The following is a 20,552-nucleotide window of genomic DNA, read 5'->3' as shown; positions in this document are numbered from 1 at the left end:
ACCCCAAAATGAGAAGTCCCCGGAGCAAGGGGCCATGGCTCGTCGACTGTCCGAGATGACCGAGGAAGCTATGCTCGAAGGCGGTCGATCCGCACGCAAGAATCTCGAGTCCGCCGGGTTTTCGGAGGAGTTGAAGAAACAGCTGGAGGGACGGGTGGCGGCGGCGGCTTTCCAGAGCGAGTATGCGAGTGCGCATGCTACAGTCAACACGCCGGTATAGTCTTGCATCCTTTTTTGTTACTTTACAGTTTAACGGGGATCGTGAAGTGTGCTATTGCTAATACGAAGAAATGTTATTGCTGTACAGGCTAGCGCTGGACAAGGCACACGAGACATCGCCGGTGCGGAGCCCTGGACCGGCACGGAAAACCTCCACGACGTCACCCTACGCATGCTGGATAGCTCGATCAAACCGATGCGCACGCCCTTCAAGATCCCCAACCCCGTCGACATGCGGATAAAGCCCAAGCCCAACGAGTCGGCCGGCTTGCGGCTCGCCAGGGCGAAGGAGCGCACGGCAACATACACTAAGGCGCAAAGCTCGGGGCCGTCGGAGGAAGAGCGAGAGGCGATGCGTCGGGAGATGAGGGAGCGGTTCTCGCCCGGGGCCAGGCCGATGCCGGCCACCTTGCAAGGACTGACGGCGTTGGCGAATGAGCGGATCGAGGATGCGATCGCGCGCGGGCAATTCAACAAGATCAAAAGGGGCAAAGGGGTGAACGTGACCACTGATCATAATGCGAATAGTCCCTTTATCGACACGACGGAGTACTTCATGAACAAGATAATCCAGAAACAGGAGATCGTGCCGCCCTGGATTGAAAAGCAACAGGATCTGGCGAGGGAGGTCGATCGGTTCCGGTCCCGGCTGAGGGCTGAGTGGCGACGGCACGCTGCCCGACTGATTGCCAGTGAGGGAGGGTCACTGGAGGCGCAGATGCGTCGGGCGCAGGCGTATGCCGCGGCGGAGGCTCGCTTGGCCGAACGGGCCAAGATCGAGCAAGCTTTTAAAGACCCCAGCAGCAGCAGCAGCAGCAGCGGCAGCAGCGGGAGTAGTGGTGAAGAGCAGGACTATTTTGATGCGAGTACGACTGAAGCACTAGCCGACGAGATTCCAGATAAAGAGCCGTTGCCGCATGTCTCGCCGCTCCGTGACCCGCAGTATCTCAATACCGAGCGCTCGTTCCTGGAACTCACGGTCAAGAATCTGAACGCTCAAACACGGTCCTACAATTTAATGGCTCCACCGGTGGCGCAAAAGCCGTATCTTAACCTCGAGCGGGAGCTGAACGCTTGTTATACTGAAGTAGCTCCTGGTCTGGCGGAGGAGATCAAAAGACGAGCAACTGAGCGGGCTCGAGGACCGGCTATGGACGGGCCCAAAGCTGCTAGCATCCTGGAGTCTCTGAGTACCTCGAATACGGTGCGGGTGTACGAAGAGGACCATTCGAAGGGCTATGGATTTAAGCAATTCTGGCGGGATCTCTTTGCCAAGAAAGAATAGACCCGTGTATATGTATATGTATAATGAATCTGTACCATATTCAATCCACCCATGTCTATACAAGCACAAAGGAGTCTTCTTTTCATCATGAACGACCAAGCCACACTGGCATCAAAGTCCATTTCCATAGTAAATGAAGACAGCCTATAATCAAAATTCATATACCACAGCGACGGCATTGACAAACCAAAAGCAGGATATATGCAAATATGCAGATTGATCTGATATATAATTATAGCTCCAACCATATCTCATACATTCTGAGCAAACCCAGAAAAGAAGGCTCAAGCAAACTTATCATGCTTGCCCCTCACCCTCACATCCAGCACCACCTCATGGAAGTCGCCCTCCCTCCTCGCCTTTCGCAGCCTCCGCACCTCATCCTCCTCCAGCCGCCTCCCCACAATCCCCTCCAACTCCTTCCGACTGACCTTCTCCCGCGCCTTGACCTCCTTACTCGCCTTGATCTTGGGCTTGAACCGGGCCTGCATCCGTATCCGGACGTTGGTATCCGCCGACAGCGTCCCCGTATCCCCGCGCACCTCGAGCTTCACCCCAGACGCCGTCGTCTTCGAGGCTACCTCCGCCACACTGATGAAGGTGCTCTCTTCGGACTCGCTGGTGCCCGTCTGAATGGAGAACGTGCGCGGCACTGCGGCGGAATGGACATTGAAGGTTTCGTAATGGGATACGGCGGAGGAGGTTGCGCTCAGGATACCGTGTTTGTCGCTCGATAGATACCTATTTTTGGCGGGCACGATCACACATTAGCACAATCCATATCTCAAACACCCCAGCTCCGCAGACCTCCCTCCCCCACCCGCTTCGAACCAACCCCGCCACACGTAGCAGCAGGGCGAACTCATATGACGCAGAAGAAAAAAACATACCGTCCATGCGACCCCTTAAAACTCCACCCCTCCACGCCCGCCACTTTCGTCGCCACCCACACCTGCCTCACATCGTGCGGTTCCGCCGTACTGGGGTCCCCGTCTATAAGATTCTCGAGCTCCGAGGCGAACACGTTCCCGTGCGCGTCGCTGGCGATGCAGGTCGGCGGTTGGCTGGCGAGGACGAGGAGGATCGGGCCGGCGATGTCGGAGGGCACGTCAGCGGAGACCCACGATTGGTCTTCAGGGTTCTCGTCCTCATCGTGGTCGGCGGCGGCGGCGGCCACCACCACATCATTGGCGCCGGAGTATTCGGATGCTGGGTGTGTTGAAGAGGGCTTTTTGGCGGTGCTGCTCGGGAGGGAGGTGTCGGCTTTGCGCTTCTTGGATTTGTGAGGCTTGTCGCCTTTGAAGGTTAGGGGTTTGACCATATCTTCGAGGTACTGGGGCGATGGAGGGGTATGTTTGAGAGGGGCGAGTGTGGAAGTTGAAAGGGAAATCGGAGGCTTGAGCTGGGTCAGAAAGTGAGAAGAAAGATGCAGTGCATGCGAGAGAGCGAGAGAAAGAGAGAAGGTGACGGGTTGGAGTTGCTTATCGATAAGAGAGGTGGATCCACTTGAGCTGTGCTTGACGGGTTTAGAGACGATTTATACACGTTTGGATGGACAAATGCTAACGTTAGTCGATGCAAAACAGTGAGTTGGTCATTTGACATAATACTGAACTAGGAAGTTCATTGACTGACAGGTCATAATTGAGGTCACTCTGATGCAGGTAGGGTAGGGACCTTGGTGACGCCGACCCACCAGCTACTCTATAAATACTACAACACCTCCCACAGCATCCAAAGATCATCAAAGCTACTGAATCCGTCGTCGACGAGCACACGAGTATATCATACATATCCATTCGTTAATCATTACGTAGAAGCACAGCCAGCTATGCTAAACTATTCAAAAGTGATAGCCGCCTTGATGGCAGACTTGTTCTTCATGCTCTCCAAGCACTGCTCCCACTCCTCAATCTTGAACACCTTGTTGACAATGCCCTTGACCTTGACCTTGCCAGAGTCCAAGTAGTCAATGGCAGCAGGGAACTTGTATACCTCGGAGAAACTACCCAGGATGGTGATCTCGTCGCCGACTATGAAGCATTAGCATCTGCACACACTACTGGAGACAAAACAGGCAAAAAGTCTTACAAATCTTGCTAGGAGGCCAAGAGACACGGTCCTTGTTGGAGTACACGCCGTACACGACAAGCTTACCACCGCGGCGGACATAATTGATCGAGTCTTCCAGAATCTTGACGCTACCGGTAGCCTCAACGACAATGTCGAAGCCATAGGGGTTCTCGTCCTTGAGCTTCTGGAACTGGGCGCTGGGGTCGCTGCGGGACAGAGCAATATACTCATCACCAGCCTCGAGCGACTTGGCCAGATCCATCTTGAGACCCTCAGGGGCAGCAACAACGACACGGCAGCCACCGCATTGACGGAGCAACTGAGCCAGAATCTGCAAGAGGTCAGCCGGATTCGATTGAAATAGAAAAGCGAGACACCTACCAGACCAGTGGGGCCAGCACCGAACAAGAGAACGGACGAGCCCATCTTCGGGGCGATCTTGTCGAGACCGTGCGCGGCGCAGGAAGCGGGCTCCAGGAGAGTGGCGTCGACGTCCGAGAGGTTCTTGATCTTGAACACCCTGCCAGCTACGCTGTGTTAGCCAATGCCGTGGGATCAGAAAACTGGACGAGCATACCAGGGTAGGCGCAGTACTCAGCAAAGCCACCGTTCATGGTGACGCCGTGAGCCTGGAAGTTCTCACAGAACAGCTCGTCTCCCCGACGGCAGTAGAAGCACTCGCCGCAAAGCTCAGAGTTGTCGGCCACCACACGCTCACCAATCTCGAAGCCCTTGACCTTGGAGCCGACGGCGGCCACAACACCCACCGTCTCGTGGCCGGGGACGAGAGGGAACTTGGCAATGAATTCACCCTCGTGGATGTGCAAGTCGGTACCGCAGACACCGCAGGCCTTTACCTTGATCTGTTGCGTGTCAGTCGAGGTCTGGCACACTCAATGTCTGTAAGGCTTACCAAGACATCGTTATCACGAATAGTGGGCAGAGGAACCTCGGCGATGCCGTGCTTCAGGGGCTCCTCATAGCTAGGATTGGATCAGCATTATTTGAAAGGATATTCAACGAAGGAGAACCGTTAAGGACCTACCGGAGGGCCTTCATGGTCTTGGGGAGGTTAGCAGCCATGTTGATTGATGTGAGATATGCTGTCGAGATGTTAGTCAAGTTGGCCAGGCTGACCGATCACTGACAGGACAAGAAGTGACCTACAGGATGAAGAAAGGGTATAGAAGGAAAGAGGGAGCGATCAGATGTGTATCTGTGAAGATGGATGATGGAGAGAGGAAGAAAAAGATGAGATGAAGAATGAGCCATGATCGAAGGGGAAGTTGAGGCTATTTGAATACAGGCGAAAAGTCAATGGAGGATTGAGGGGTCAAAGACTGGGGATGGAAAATGAAGTCAGAGCAGGGACAAGGAGTATAGAGAGTGGGGACAGGAGATTGCCAGTGCATTGCCCGATTGAAGCCAAGACAGACTGTCTGTTTGTCTGTACTGTACGGACGGATGGTGGTTTCTTTCATCCCGGTCTCATGCATGGGCTGACAGGGTGTGTGTGAGGTCTGGTAGGTTGAGACCAATCGAGAGAACAGCAGTACGGGCAAAATGCCCATCTATCCCTGACCCCAGAAAAGCTACAGCACATCGGCCCAGCATGACCGTCCATTTTGACAATCCGACGGGCAGTTTGGCATACAAACAAATTGATTGAGAGACATACAAACTCCCGGACATTACTGTACTGTGTACTGTGTAGACAGTACCTCTCGGTACTCGGCAGGACTAAGTTCGGAACAGTGACGGCCAGGTATCGGGAAAGTACACAGTACTTCGGGATTCTGGTGGCATGACTTCATCCCGTGCCGAAACTCAACACTAAACCCAACTCATCCCAAGTTTCTCAACTTAACCCAACTTAAAGAACTTCCCCCCCCCACCAAGTGACTTCATGGCTTCACTTTCAACTCCACTTTCTCTAGCCCTGCCTTGTTTGACTGGCTTCTTTTCCTTTCCTCCATGCTCTCCGCGTCGTCTGATTCCTTCGTTCCTGTTCCTGTCTCCAGATCCCATCTGTCCCTGGATCTCCCCAGCAGGAGGCTGATCACGACACTCAGTCGGAGAGTAAGGCACATATGATCCCGATGATTTCATTCGACTCTTTCACTTTACAATCCCCATTTCTCGGAACGAAAGAACAGATGAGCCGATAATTGAGCGGAGGGTTGTTCCCCGACAAAGGGGAAGTCGGGGAAGCCAAACCAACTCGTCCGGAGGGATCTAGATGCTTCCAAAGCAACACTCACCGCTGCTCCACCACAACCGCACTAGTCAGTGGTAAACCAACGGGTCCACGTCTCAGACACTGGCTCTCAGTCTGATTTAGACATTGACTGATGGGAGATGCTACACAAGAGCATGGGGGTCATCCACCCACCCTTCGGAGAGATGCATGCACTACGGACGTGTGTGTACGTATGCACCCACGGTTCAAGCCTGCTGCCTGCCCGTGCCGTCCGACTTGGGTACAGAGCACGCCCAGTTGACGAGACAAACGAGGATAAGAGAAGGACAAAGGGGCCACTGAGAGCCCTTTCCGCACGCCAGAATGTAAGGCTGCCTGGCAAATCAGCATATGAGACGGACTATGTCCAGTCAATCACTGCACCAAGATACAATCAACAACAGCCAATCAGCAAGACGGATGCTTTTCGCGGATAACTTCATCATAAACTCAAGCCGCGGGCTGTGTTTATCATAACTACCAAATATGTGAGAGCATCGGTACAGATAGAATGGTCACATGATTTCAAGGGACGCCTCTCCCGGAAGCTTACCATCACGAAGCTTGTTGAAGCATCAATGCCATGTGACCCTCTAAAAATGGCTTCTCTTCCATGCGCATCAAGCCTTTCCTTGATCTCGGTGGAAGCACAATATGCCAAGATGGTCGTATTCATCTCCTTCGCTGCAAACTAGCCCAATGACAATTCACCATGGGGTCTTCCATGCGCAAGGGGACCAGCAGCAAGCCTGCAAGCCTGCATTACGGGACATTCCATGAAGCCAGCCCCCTCCACTTATAAGTTCAGCAGGGGCTTTTCCTTCCTGATCTTTCGTTTCCTTTCACCGGTCAGTATGAGTCTGGATAGTCTTCCTCCCGAGCTTATTTTGTATCTGGGGAATTTCCTCGGCCCCAAATCTCTCGCCGCACTGACTAGCTCTGCAAAGAGGTTTGCGCTGCTGTTGTACCCGCAGCTTTATACTAAATGGATCCAACTCTATTGTGCCAGCCCTGTCACCTACCGCTCTTCCTGGAGTAGCATCAAGACCTGGACATCGCAGTATGCAGTTGATTACTTTACTCGAGTCCCAACCCATACTTTTCTGGGCCAAAATTGCTCTACGCTGGTACACCACTTTGCAGGAGCAGGTAATTTGCACCTGCTTGACATCCTTATTCGCCAAGGGGCGGACGTCAATGCAAAGAACGAGGATGGAGTCATTCCTCTGCATCTAGCGGCGTATCAGGGCCACCTTGATGTCGTTCAAGCTCTATCAGACCTTGGGGCAGATATCAACGCAGTCGATCGATACTGTCAGACACCATTGCATATGGCGGTCCGTGGGGGTCATCTAGACGTAACGGCGCACTTACTTAAGCAGGGTGCGGACGTTTTTACAAGTCACGCGGATGGGGCATCTCCGTTTGAAATGGTCGTCATTCACGGCCTGACAGACTTTTCGAGGATTTTCATCTCTAGTATCACCAGCGCTAAGGGCGATATCAACACGCCCGGCGCGCAGGGCTATACCGTGTTGCACTTAGCCTCTTGGCAGGGATACATCCCCATCGTGGAGTTCTTGCTTGCTCACCATGCCGACCCTTTCGAGAGGACCTCCACCGGCGATACAGCTTTGAACCTGGCTTGTAAACAAGGGCATACGGAAGTTGTGAAGCTTCTCTTAGAGGCGGGGGCAGAATCGTGCAATGACATCCTCGCCCCTAATCTCCGGGGCGTCACTCCATTCCACAACGCCGTTGCCTGCGGCTGTGTATCATTGATTGAGCTACTTCTCGACTCCGATAGCGATCTTCTGGCCGTGGATGTCTATGGCAAAAGTGCCATCGATCGAGCACTAGACGGCCCGGAGGACGTGTTTCAATTGCTTCTCCGTCGAGGCCCGGCGTTCTGGCCGGAGCATCGCTTGCAACCCCGACTGTCCCTGGATTCACTTTGGTCGCGGCTCTCGACTGAGTTTGGATGGCAAGCAGTCGCTCGGATCATAGAACTGGTCAGCACCGGCAGAGCTGCGGTGGATCTGTCCGCTCCCTTTGACTCAGAGCGCACAATCCTCCACGTCGCATCCAGTGGGGCATATATGCATCGCAGGTTTCATAAACTAATTCTTTCGTTGGTCAATGCGGGCGCAGACGTCGACATCGCAGAGCACGGAAGCGGCGATACGCCGATTCATATCATGCTGCGTCTGGTGAATGATTGCAGCAACCGGGGAGAGTATATCGAAATCATCCAGAAGATGATCCATGCCAGCAATGCTCTGCACAAACTCAACAATGAGGGGAATAGCTATCTACATTTCGCCGCTGGAACAGGCGCTGCCGACATAGTGGAACTGCTTTTAGCTCTTATGAGAGGGGAGCCGAGACCCGTTCCTGACGACACGGCGGGAGCATCAGCAGATGGAGCCACAGCACTAGGTTTGTCGCGGGGATCATTCGACGTCAACGCTGGCAACTCGGAGGCGATGACAGCGCTACACTGGGCCGCACGCGGAGAGAACTTCCGATGCATACGGCTGCTGGTAGAGGCCGGGGCAAACCCATGGCTTCTGGATGACGCAGGCAATCCGCCCGCGCATTATGCGGTCTGTAGCAAGAATGAGGCGGCGATGGATTATTTTGCTCACCTCGGAGCGGCGGATCATGAACGATGTGATGTTTGCCTGGAAAACACCATTCGATGGAAGCAGAAGAAGCAGATTCGGTGCGGTGTGGTCGATTGGGGCGCAGACTCCTTGGATATCTCGTACTTGTTTGAGGTCGACGCAGCGGCGTGATAGATGGATTTGGGATTGTTCATCTAAGCTTCTACTTCATCTTCTGAATCTCTTTGTTGTTGGCGCGTTATATGCAGTAGCGGTTGATCACTGACTCATACTTCTTCAAGACCGCCATAGAATCCTATATATCTTTTATCGTGGTACATACTTTGACTTGTCTACTACCGCGACCACGCGCGTAACCACTAGTCCATATTCTCTGATATAGTCAGTCACATACATCTGCATCTGGTGTGTGACGACAGCCTCATCCTCTTCATCTATCAATTCACCTCCAGCGGGAGTGGTTTGGCGAACAGCGCGTCGCAACATTATACTGGATAGACAATATGAAGCACGATGGGCATGCAGCGATGGTTGCATGTAACCAGGGCCTGAACAAAAACAACGTATAAGAACCCTGCACTTGCCAAACCAGTCATGTACAGTTCATGCACTTCCTCACCCCGAGAGAACAAATTACGACCCCTCCGACGGCCGAAGCCACCCTACCAGCTAGCTACTCAGTCCATGCCATAGGCCAGGACACATCTAAAACCAGTATCCTTACGCTCTGCATTTAATCATTGTGGTTCATTTCTACCCCTGGAAAGATACAATCAGCCTCGACTATTTAGATGTATACTCACCCCTCAACTGGACTTCAATCTATCGATTAAATTACCGTGAGTCTTCGAACCGTGTTCATGCAATGCGGCAAGAGGGAGTTTAAACCCCAAACCAAAGCTCCCCTAGTCCAGAGAACCAGTCGACCGACAGCCCAGAAGGAAGACCTAGACAGAGAGGGGTGGGACTTTTGCACGATGGTTTGGGGTGTACATTGACCAGCTGGATCGAATGGACGGGATCTACTTCCAAGCTCGGTTTTAGGTACAGCACAGCACATCACAGCACAGCTGTGGCTTGTCCTCGGCAACCGATGGACTAAGGTACTCTGGGACTGCTTCTGATGTAGCTTTGTTTGAGACTGGATTGGAACGCTGGTGTTGCGATGCGGAAGTGTGTTTCTGGAGACAGATGGGATAGGCTGTCAATGCGAGGTAGTGCTACACCACATATGATTAATGCAGAAGGATATCCTGGTTATCAAAGGGGAATGAAAGAACAACTTGGCGACGGCAGAAAGTATCGTTATCTAGGACCAGTTCACTGCTCTGTGTGTCAGAAGTAATCACTTTAGATTAGAAGAAGGTACATGAGCATCAGTGATCCTAACCACATATCCCAACCACCAAAAGAATGAGTTGCGCTGTGGTATACATCGATCTCGAACTGTCGCTCAACAGTTCCATGACGACAGTATACCAAACAACATGCCCGCGAAGTACACTATAACATGCAATCCATGTATAGACAGTACCAATCCTTTCCAATTCACCACTCGCTCTCCTTGGAAAAGAAAAAGAAGATCGAGTCAACCTCTATAAGCAAAACCCGGTCCCTCACCACCACCACCATCACCAAGTCCCACCAGAGCTAACCCCCCCTATTATCTACAGTCCAGCACATACTCAACCAGCCCTCCCCAACAAAACACCCATCCAACCAAATCTCAGCCTAACTGGAACCAACCCCTAAATTCGAGTCCCGCTAACACGCGAACACCCCAGGTTCCAAGAATGCACCGTATCAGGGCAGCACTGAATCCAGAAGAACCCCCATAGACAAAATAGAAATTCTCCTTACCTACCACTTACATCCATCCAGGTTACCGAAGATACCCCACCTCTTTTCTTAAAGGTCCCAGATCGACACACGGGTCCCTGTTCCTCACCCCAAGAATGATGAATGACGGAACGCCACGCGGGACCACTCATCCAGTGCAGTGCAGGGGTTTATGGAGCGCTAGCCTATCCGAAGGCAGTCAAGGGAGGGATGGATGCGTAGGGGTATGGCACAGGTCCAGGTACCACCGGCAATGGCTTGCTCGGTACTTGGTCCAGGGGAAGGGGGGGGGGGATGGAATGCGAGGATCATTTGCTTCCTTGGCTACTCTGTACATTGCAGGTAGATGGGGAATGGAAGGACCTAGTAGGCGAGATGAGGGACTACGAAACGTACTGACTGTACTGTACCGTTGAGGCTACGCGGTTGGCTGGGTTGGCATTCTTGGGCTGACGGGTCGGTCCTTTTGAATGTGATATGAGATTACGTAGGAGGTGTGTTGAACCTCCGCACGGTCAGTAGGATAATAGCTACTTGGGACTATCTGGGTTAAGGAAGCTATCGCTTTGATTGCTTTGCATGCTTCCGGGGGTGTTTTCTTGGGGATACCTAGGTTGTAGGTCGGAATGGATGCAGTTTATGACGGAGGGAGTATTTTGTGCATTTCAGGAGCGACGGTTTCAGACTATGGGGTCACATTGTCACGGATCTAAATGGTATCTAATTCAGTCAAAGTATCTATCGTCAAATGTCAACCCGCACTTTCTGAATATGGGGTGTGTTCGAGCTCGCGAAATATCATCACCTGCAATAATAAGCCCTATTCGACGATAGTGAGAGGGGTAACTGGCCCCTTCTTGTGTACACTCTACCGTGAAGACAGCAACGACGTGCTGTCCATTCTGAGTCGATGGACTGAATGCTTGCCTCGCTCGACTACCATGGAAGTATACTGTACATGCATATAAACAGATGGTCCCAAGTATTATGCATCTCCGCGCTGAATACATGCTAGCACCAGGGCAAATACAAGCAAGGAACAGACTGAAGGGTTACACTTACCTGCAGCGCTTACATGCATGTTCAAGTCGATGTAGTACCTGGCATCATCCCCCTGCCCAAGCTGCAGGTGGGAAACCTGGGGCTTACTGCGGAGGATTTCATGCAGATATATTGATTACTACAGCTTAGGGTTTAAGACCCTATCTTGAAAATTGTTGCAGGGGTATTGTACGACAAGAGGGAAAGAAGGGGTAGGTGCGGTGCATTGATTGATACGGTGGGTACGTGCCCTTGCGGAGTTTTTCTTTCGGGAGAAGAGGGATAATCCATTCCTCGATATCGGTTGGCTTGCACTGAAGTGAGCCAACACAGGGAATAGACTTGCGGGTGGCGTTGGCGATTATCTTGATCGATCTACCGATCTGTATCTCCCCTCTTCCACCCCTCTCTCCCCACGACATGGGGTGCAGCGAAGATCTTAGATCAATAGTCGAAAATCATGGGAAGTGGACCAAAGGGGAGGGGAAGAGGGGCAGTGGGAGATAGATAGACTTGCATATAGATTATTTTAGCTTGTTTATGGCGAGGAGCAGCAAGTTGGGGGGTCCCACGAGGGTTGCAAGAAAGGGGGGGCAGGGGGAGGGGTCCCTGCAGACCCAATAGTGGCAATGCTATTGAACGTTGAAGCTTCTTCGATAACTCCCTATCAGATTGAGTTCAATTGATTGTTTGGTAGTAGGAACCTTGATTAATTTGCATCCCGGAAGCAAGAAATCAGACATGAGAGAGATCTGTGCATGCCCACACTCGTGGTGCCAACATCCAGAAGCGCTTTACCAGTAGATCTCTAAACAAGGGATACAAGGGATGGAGAGGTGCACACCTGCATAATCGTCTCTTGTTCACATAAGCTTTCCTTAGTCTTCCGCTGTGCATGGAAGGGGTTTCCCCCTTTAGGTAAGCGACACTTTTGGAGCTTGTCTAAGTAGAAGAAGTGAGGGTGTATGTAGCGTGATGGAGCCTTGCCCCCAACATCTGGCAGCTTTTCTGGCCCTACGGTAAAACCGGCACTTGGTGAGACCCATATGGACATTTTAGCCCGGGCACTAGAAGAGGAATCGGGCTCCGGTGGCAAACTCTAAGCCGGTTAAAACGGGTGGGTATGGTGGGATGAGGTCTTGGGGCACGCGTGTGGTCAACGGCCAAGAAGTGACCCGGAGAAATGAAGCGGACAAGTCTGGACTCCGTAAAGACGCGACTACAGTACGTCAACGTTGTTGATTGACTGATTAGAGAGAACGGTATTGTTGTTTTGTTTTGTTTGGTCTTGAATTGTGTTTTGCAAATCAATCGCTCCAATCGCTCCCACGATCGTATCGGAGATGGAATCGCAAGGTTGGATACTTTCAAGGTAGGTACGCTATATCGTCATCTAGGACTGGAAGCGAGAGATTAAGCTTCATAGGAGAAGGTGGGGAATAGACGCGTCGGGGTCGTTATTACCGTACGCCGTATTATGTCATGGGGACGGCAAGGAAAAGATAACAAGCAAGGTGAGGACGAAGGAGAAGAGGGAGAGAGAGAGGGGGAGAGTGAGGGAGGGAGAGAGGGATAAACTGGACTGGATTGGGGGGAACAAGCAGAGGAAAGAAGGGAGGCTGGGGAAATGTGATGTCATACCAAGCATCCCTCGCGAACAGTGGAAACCTCAGGCAACTGTTACGGGAGGGCGTTCGCCGGTCGCGTCACTCACTGACACTCACTGACTGTCAAGTGTCAGTCAGTTGTCGGGGTACTTCCAAGGTACCATGGCTCACTGTACCCCCTTCAATGTTTATGTTTACATCCCAAACACGCGAACCGCGGAACTAGAAGGATAAACAATGGGGCAGCTATACATACAGATCATAGACCGACTGACTTCCTAAGGCCAGCCAGCCAACACATACATACATCATACATCGGCATTGGCGGGGGAAAAGCAATCGGCCACTCCTGCAGGTGAGGGACAGAACTGACTTTCTCCCCCTCACTGACATCACGACTGGCGAAACCGGTTGGGAGCACACCAGTCCGTCACTGCAAGACAATCGACGACATCACTCACTCACTCGCGACGCGCCGTAGCTAAATAAAGTTGCAGACAGTCACGCTGGAGCACGAGCACTAGGGGCTGCACTGCTGGTCCAATCAGTGGGCATGATCGGTCCCCATCTAGAACAAAATGTCCCCCCCGCACCAGCGCTTCCTTCATACAATCCAAATTCCTGCTGACCCGCCAAGGCTGCTCACTGGCTGGCTGGCTGGCTGAATGAGCTAGTAGCTTTACATTCTGTGGTGATTTTTGAGTGCGCCCGATGCTGGTGCTCGGTCCTCCAGGGTGTCTGGGCGGCCTGCCCGACAGATAACTGCCTGCTAACCCTGCTAACAACGCGCACATGGCCATGACACCACGGCACAGCGTCTCGAGTCAGCCATCCTTGTCAGCGACTCCACCAACCCATCCGAGGTATGAGCACTAGTTTGCTAGCACGGCTCACCATCGCGCGAATTTCCGCCCATAGCAATGTCCAACGCGGCTGGTCGGCGAATCGACGACTCAGCCGCACGGCGCCGAGCTGACCTTTCGACCAGAGCTCGGCACCTTACGGATTGACGGGCTGGCGTATCCGCCGACACCTACCATTGGCACCGCAGTGTTGCGACGCGAGGCATAAGATAATAGTCATTATTGGGGGCTAGCGCTCCTGCTGGCGGATAAGGCCGACCCTTGAGCCGCAAGTCCGGTTAGGCCTCCTAGCACCGAGATTGTGATTAGAACATGGCTCAATTCTGGACCCTCATGAGCTCCAACGCTAACCCTTCTGATGCGAGAAGGGATTTGCATGGGGGGCGACCGGTGTCTCAGAGATGAGGGGCTTGGGCGTGGGAAAGGATCAGAAGGCCACAGGAGGGGGGCCACCAGGTGTGATCGCTGTGCATACGAGCTTACCGATCTCACCATTTGTGGCGGTGTAAATAGTAACAATTCGAGGCTAAAAATCAAATCGCAATCCTGAGAGGGGTTGATTGGGCAATTGCGGATATCAGCGCCCACGGGGGGAGGGTGTGAGAGAGGGGCAGCTGTTAGCCTCTGTGCCCTCATCGTGACGATCTGATGCACGATTTATTGACTCCGGGAGAAGTAGACCCAAAAGAGCGGAGAACATGGGACAGAAGTTCTCTCTCACTCTGCCGAAATAACCGTGAGATGGCGGATTTCCAGACTCTCATGGTTGTGACCCGTCGGCCGAGGAAGAAATAGATCTGTCGGTGACGTCGTCAAAACCTAGGGTACGATGGGCAAGCTTGCGGCACCAGCTTTGGGGGGGAAATTGGCTAACCCCACACCAGGCAAGCGTGCTAGAGCTGGGCTGTCAGACCAGCTCAAGTTCGTTCAGCTGAGATGGGGCCTGACCCGGCTCGGGGATTCTTGCCCATTATCTGCGATAATGATAAGATTTGTAAGATCAACTGGAGAAATCGAGCCGACGATAGATTAAACCACTGATTATGGGAATCCGAGAGCAGCGCATGCTCGCAGCCCAAGTAAAAAGACCACCCTTGGCCGGGATCGGCGGGGAATGTCGAGACTCGAGACAAATAAGGGTATGGGCGCGTGTCTGGTGAACGGTCCGCCATGCGAACAGTGCGCGGGCGAGCACGGTATTTCTAGACAACTTTTCGTCCGACCACTGGGCACTCAGCCATCGTCATCGCTTGAAAAATTCTGTTAGCCCAGAAGATTGATCAAAGCGTCGAACGACTGGTGCACCAGGAACCGGGCAAAGGTACCGTAGATAGTTGAGTCATAGGGTAGATCAAGCGGTTCGCCTAGTACATAGACAGTACTGTACATAGCTCGCTTGAAGGGCAGCTTCCCATTGTAGAATGACCGAGATAACGGGGATAATCGGCGGATGGTAATGAGCCTGGAAGATCGACAAGGTAGACAGGAATATTGCCAAAGTAAATCTACAATGGCGATCGGTTCAAGGTGGCTGTCTCACTCAAGGAGAGAAATGATGGTAGAAGCTACCAGCTACCAGCTATTCTTCAGGTTCAGCCACGGAAGAATTAAGCGCCTGGTATGTTCGGCCGACGTTCTTCCTGAGGCAGGAACTTCCGAATAGGGAATAGAACCCGTTCCTCTGGCTTCCCGACCGGACGACAGTAATGAGCTAACGAAGAGTAGCAAGTTAGCAACCAAGTAGTAGTCCGGCTAAGTAGGTATGCAGGATCGACAGCAATCTGGAGAGGAAGATGATTCCCCAGGGCTTCATTCGCCCTTTGCCCTGTTCCCACCGGCAGGAATGAATGGAATTGTTCGAAACTTGAATCTTGGATTGTAGGGCCAAGAAGAAGGAAAGGGAGAGGAAGGGACAGAGAGAGAGAGTCAAGAGGAAAAAAACGGTCGACACCTTACGTATGAATGACAGTGTTCTCGGTTTTCCACAGCTTCCAATCGAAGGCACTCGTTCCTGAGAAGATACCGGCCGGACAAGCTCTTTTTTCCGACCGAGTGGACCCGGTGGAGAATTTTATTAGATTCGATCTTCTCTTTTGGGGTTCATGAGAATGATGTATATAAGAAAAAAAAAAAAATCCATAAAAAATTCGAACGGCACACACGGGAACAAAATTTATTGATCCAATGTAAAAATTATCCTCAGGCCACATTTCGTCTTACTGGTGGGTTCGTCAACGAGAAAGCTCTCTGCCCCCTCATCTAAATCGAGTTTCGAGACTAGTTAAGGGATAAGGACTCCGTAGACTAACTGTATCGTTGAGGTATCTGGGTCCTAAAAAAAACCTTAGTAGTGGATAGATATAGAGCCTCCTTCAAAGAGATAGACAGACATCGCCTATGCCAGGAGAATGAAGCGAGCAAGCGACACCGAGTCGAGCTAAAAGTAGAATAGAACCCTCCTCCATACCAGTGCGACGACAGGATGACCGATGATCCCCGAAGGAGGCAGCTGGTCACTGGTCGGATTGAAGACCGGCAGGTTCTAGGTTCTAGTGCTGTGCTGATAGTGCTGATAGTGCTGCTGGTACTACTGGTACTACTGGTACTACTGGGCAAATGTCAAACATGGACAACGGTTTCTACAGCAATTGTAGTGCGACTGTTACACAGATGAAACCTGTCAGAAAAAAATTGAGAATACCACCGGGGCGACCCAGTGGTGTTAGTAATGAGAAGCGAAGAAGGCGGAAAGAAAAAGGAAAGAAAAGTCCACAAGAGGGGACAGATGGAGACACCTCGATTCTGTGTGGTCTTTGGAGGTGTGGTCTCCGACATGGGCCCTCTTGTCCTCTTCCTCTCTGGACGACTGTTCGGTGATGAGACAGGCACGATCCATGCATCGACCAGCGAAAAAGGGAGTGTAAGGACGCTGATAGGCGGGGGGTTGCTGAGCAGCGGCTAGCGTTTATAATGGCGGCAAGGGAGTCCCGGCAACGAGGATGAGGATGAATAAGTACTACTAAGTATACTGAAGGTACTGTACGGGTACCTACCGAACTCTCTTACTTACTATACATACATCTGTACTGTACGAGTACATAACCTAATTCCCCAGCAACTGTACGTACCGGTAGGCAAAATCCAGATCCAGATGGAGAAATTTTCTGCTCATCAAAAAATTCGAAAGGGGAAAAATGTCAAATGCAGAAATTCAAATATTGCAGAAAGAATTATTGGATGGATCTTCTTTTTTGCCCCGAACTGGTACCTACAGGTGTCAGGTCAGTAGTATGAAGTCAATTGCTATAGTTAAGGCACAGGGGAAAGGAATAGTGAAGGATGGGGAAGTTTCCCCCCCACAGCAGGGCAACCTGGAAGGACTAGAAAACTAGTTTCATGAAAGAAGGGGAAGAATCGAAAGGATGGAAGCATAGATTGGATAACTTAGTAACTTAGTCTAGGTCTTAGCAAGTGAGAAGAAAGGGAAGAAAGGAACTACTCCTCGTTGAACCAAGGCCTGAGGCCTTATGCGGTCATTCATTCATTCATTCATTCACTATTCAATCATGGATTGGTCTTCGACCAACCCCCAAACCGGTTCGACCATTTAGCCTTAGTGACCTAGGTCCGTTACCTAGGTCCGTTACCTAGATTAGTTACCTAGATTAGTGACTAGTACTAAACCTACCTTACTATGTAACTGCTATACTAGGTACCAGTACTACCAGTTACTTACTGTACTCCTCCGTAGTGGTTTCTGACACAACCAAAAGCCCCAAACCAAACCCAGCCCAAGAAGCACTAAACCCATCGTCGCTTAAGCTCTTTCTCGAGTATCTGGAGATCCCTCCCCACTTTTGCGTTGCCATTGCAACAAGGGCATCCCTTCAGCTTCACTTTCTCCATTGTCTTTTTTCTTCTTCTCTTCTTCTTCTCCTTCTCTTCCTTCTCTACCCCAGACAGCTCTCTTCCTTCTTCATAAGAGCCTCTGCCCTTCCGTTGCATTGCATTCTCATGCTTCAGGTCCGATCCCGTCTTCAGCCCTCGTCCCTTCGGTAACCTTGCCCTCCCAGTGCATTAGCGTACCATATCTATGCTGCCAATCCCCCCTCTTCATTCACCACCCACCTCCCTGGTACTGGCTGAGATCTCTCGACTGTTGCTGACTTGATCCTGTCGTATCTTTAGCCCTTCCTCCCGTCCGGCCTACTTCCTGTTTCAACCTATATCCTATCCCAAAGCACCTTGATCTAGTTCCCGTCAGCCAGCCATGTCCCTTTAAACGCTTGTCCCCCGTCTGCGAGAGAAGTCTGGGTACAGGCTGGTTAGCTGAAACAACATACAAAGCCGGTACCACGATTTCCGAGGTTGGAACTCCCACTTTGACAGTTGGGAAACCAAGGGGAAAAAAGAGGAGCTCAGCGGTGGTCAATCTAGATCGGCTCCCATTGTCCCCGCATCTGCCGTGCATTGCATACAAGGGGGAGAGACACTCGCCGCGTTGTGACGACTAGACTAGTGATCGACTTGGACCCAATCCGTGCGTGTGAATGATCGGCAAGGAAGAACTACAAGGAACCTGGGCCGGCTACAATGGAACACTCGTCCCCGTTGGCTGCAATGCAGCCGCCGTCTGTGATGTTCGGCCATTGCTTTCGTCCCGATGCCTCGACAGCCTATGCGTCCTTCAGTCCCATGGCTGGATTGGCGCATAACACCTTCAACTTTAAGGAACTGTCCATGAAGAAGGCACATGGGGACTACTTCAATGTGAAACCTGTGCGGGGCTCATCACCAACTGCGAGTCTTGCGGCCGACCTCTCTCAGAATTTCCATATTGATCAAAGGTTTGTCGCATGTCGTTGGCCTTTGTTAGGCCATGTGTGTGTGTTCATGGACAAAGGGTTCGCTGACCAAAAATAGTCCGCAATTGGCGACGCCCCGGCGGTCTTTGTTCTCCTCGAGCCTGCTGGGAAAAGCCAATCGGTGTGGTAAGTGATACTCACTCCATGTGTTTAGAATGTGCTATTAGCTCACAATTCTTTTTCTTCGATTCGATAGAGTCAATGACCACACCACCGCTTCCCTCCTCGCCGGCTCCCATGATGGACGCTATGGAAATGTCTCCCTTGCCGCACAAGCCAGCATTCGGGCTGGTCAACGAAGTCGAGCTGGAATCGCCCTCTCTAGATTCTTCAATGGATACACCTATGATCTCGGCCGCCCCGAGCCCATTGGAAGAGTCACCGTTGGTGAACTCGAAAGACGGTCTACAAGAGTAAGAGAGGCAGCCCAAGACTGGAGTCATTGCAGGCCTGCGTGGATCTAATCACATGGTTATCTGTAGGAGAAAGCGTCCAACATTTCTACGGCCGACTTTAGCACGGAGCAAAGCACAGAGCTTCCAACTAGGAATGAACAAGCCGGCCCCAGAGAGTCAAGCCCCACCGTTCAAGTTTCAGAGCCGGGGAAACAGGACATCGCTCAGCGCATCTGCATCGTTGGAGGATATGTTTTGCGAGTCACCCCAAAGAGAACGTCCGTCGTTGAAGAACCACTCGACCGGCAATCTGTTGAGCAGCTCTCGTCTCAAACCACCATTTGGCAGTAGCAACAGCCACGTGCGGGGAAATGGATCCCCGTCCGCGGCGTCGGTCCGCAAGAATTCACACCCCACGATGCGCCCACGCAAGCAGTGTAGACGTTCGTTGAGCATGTTTGAGCATCCCGAGGATGTAGTCGTCGAAAAAGAGGCAACTTTAGTTACAAATGCACCACTCCCGTCGATCATCGACATTGAAGGATCCCCCAGCCTGCAGCTTCCTCACGTCTTTTCGGAGGACCAGGCAGATACATTGCCTCGTATCGACAAAAACATCCTCGTGGAGCTCTTGGATGGGAAATACAACGATCGGTTTGACAACGTGATGATTATCGACTGCCGTTTTGAATATGAGTACGAGGGAGGCCATATCAATGGGGCTGTCAACTACAACGACAAGGACCACCTGGCCGCCGAGCTCTTCACCTCACCCAAGCCGCGGACGGCCTTGATCCTCCACTGCGAATACTCGGCCCATCGCGCCCCGATTATGGCCAAGTACATTCGTCACCAGGATCGCGCTTTCAACGCGGACAACTACCCGCAACTGACCTACCCCGACCTGTATGTCCTAGACGGTGGTTACAGTTCCTTCTTCTCGAAGCACCGCTCGTTGTGCTACCCGCAGAACTATGTCGAGATGTCTGCCAAGGAGCACGAATTCGCTTGCGAGCGAGGCCTCGGCAAGGTGAAGCAACGGTCCAAGTTGAATCGGGCTCAGACTTTCGCGTTCGGGGAGAATTCGCCTCAAATGGAAGACAGCCCGACCGGGCGGTGTCGCAATGGTCCTGGGGAGCGAAACCGATTTTTGGGATCCCCGTTTGCCGAAAGCCCCGCATCGAGTCGACTCTCCGGCCGTCGGATGCTCTCTTACTAAAGTTACGAAACCTTGGTGCAGTGCACCGTGGTGCACCACGCAATGATGTTATGACCGACTTGGAACAAGCCACGCTGCGACCACCTGATGGCCGTTCTTTTGCACCCGGCTCTTTCCTTCTGCCCTTCAGCGTTTCCTAAAAATGGCCAGTGCAGGTCAATTGGCTGAACGAGTGCATTTGCGAGTTTTGGCGCAAAAGGGTTTGCATCCTTGGGCTTTGGAGGGAGACGCATTGGACCTTGGGAAAGGCAGCGTCTCGCCTGACCAGCCCGTTCCGCTC

General features: G+C 52.0%; 5 protein-coding genes across 5 annotated transcripts; 3 read left to right on the top strand and 2 right to left on the bottom strand.

Annotated features, from left to right (window-relative positions):
- Window positions 1-34: 34 nt before the first annotated feature.
- Window positions 35-1,504, top strand: ASPACDRAFT_23406 (DnaJ family domain-containing protein; the record flags this gene model as incomplete). The annotated part of the gene is made up of 2 exons (XM_020199197.1): window positions 35-214; window positions 308-1,504. 2 exons carry the CDS (start codon window positions 35-37, stop codon window positions 1,502-1,504), a joined length of 1,377 nt encoding a protein of 458 aa, XP_020059061.1.
- Window positions 1,505-1,788: 284 nt separating this feature from the next.
- ASPACDRAFT_24394 (uncharacterized protein) lies at window positions 1,789-2,825 on the bottom strand (the record flags this gene model as incomplete). Its single annotated transcript, XM_020199265.1, has 3 exons — window positions 1,789-2,245; window positions 2,395-2,651; window positions 2,688-2,825. The coding sequence occupies 3 exons, from the start codon at window positions 2,823-2,825 to the stop codon at window positions 1,789-1,791; spliced, it is 852 nt and encodes a 283-aa protein (XP_020059060.1).
- A 455-nt stretch (window positions 2,826-3,280) lies between these two features.
- Window positions 3,281-4,820, bottom strand: ASPACDRAFT_75834 (zinc-dependent alcohol dehydrogenase family protein). The gene is made up of 7 exons (XM_020204557.1): window positions 4,745-4,820; window positions 4,623-4,680; window positions 4,491-4,560; window positions 4,155-4,440; window positions 3,959-4,104; window positions 3,596-3,908; window positions 3,281-3,537 (listed from the first exon to the last, which is right to left on the bottom strand). The coding sequence occupies exons 2-7, from the start codon at window positions 4,658-4,660 to the stop codon at window positions 3,344-3,346; spliced, it is 1,047 nt and encodes a 348-aa protein (XP_020059059.1). The 5' UTR covers window positions 4,661-4,680; window positions 4,745-4,820; the 3' UTR covers window positions 3,281-3,343.
- A 1,850-nt stretch (window positions 4,821-6,670) lies between these two features.
- ASPACDRAFT_57713 (ankyrin repeat domain-containing protein) lies at window positions 6,671-8,614 on the top strand (the record flags this gene model as incomplete). The annotated part of the gene is made up of 1 exon (XM_020203275.1): window positions 6,671-8,614. One exon carries the CDS (start codon window positions 6,671-6,673, stop codon window positions 8,612-8,614), a length of 1,944 nt encoding a protein of 647 aa, XP_020059058.1.
- Window positions 8,615-18,386: 9,772 nt separating this feature from the next.
- On the top strand, window positions 18,387-20,272 carry nimT (putative tyrosine protein phosphatase MIH1; the record flags this gene model as incomplete). The annotated part of the gene is made up of 4 exons (XM_020199236.1): window positions 18,387-18,640; window positions 18,717-18,784; window positions 18,855-19,071; window positions 19,141-20,272. The coding sequence occupies 4 exons, from the start codon at window positions 18,387-18,389 to the stop codon at window positions 20,270-20,272; spliced, it is 1,671 nt and encodes a 556-aa protein (XP_020059057.1).
- Window positions 20,273-20,552: the final 280 nt, after the last annotated feature.

Source organism: Aspergillus aculeatus (assembly GCF_001890905.1).
Source record: "Aspergillus aculeatus ATCC 16872 unplaced genomic scaffold ASPACscaffold_3, whole genome shotgun sequence".
In the NCBI taxonomy this organism is placed as follows: domain Eukaryota; kingdom Fungi; phylum Ascomycota; class Eurotiomycetes; order Eurotiales; family Aspergillaceae; genus Aspergillus; species Aspergillus aculeatus.
Note: the sequence above shows the minus strand (reverse complement) of the source record. Positions and strands in the feature narration are given on the sequence as shown.

What these genes read in the sequence shown, in the direction of transcription:
- ASPACDRAFT_75834 (XM_020204557.1), bottom strand. Translation starts at nt 4,660, where the DNA reads ATGGCTGCTAACCTCCCCAAGACCATGAAGGCCCTCCG. An exon ending in TGAGTACTGCGCCTACCCTG is followed by an intron (nt 4,105 to 4,154) that starts GTATGCTCGTCC and finishes AACACAGCGTAG; the next exon opens with CTGGCAGGGTGTTCAAGATC. An exon ending in TTGGCCTCCTAGCAAGATTT is followed by an intron (nt 3,538 to 3,595) that starts GTAAGACTTTTT and finishes AATGCTTCATAG; the next exon opens with TCGGCGACGAGATCACCATC.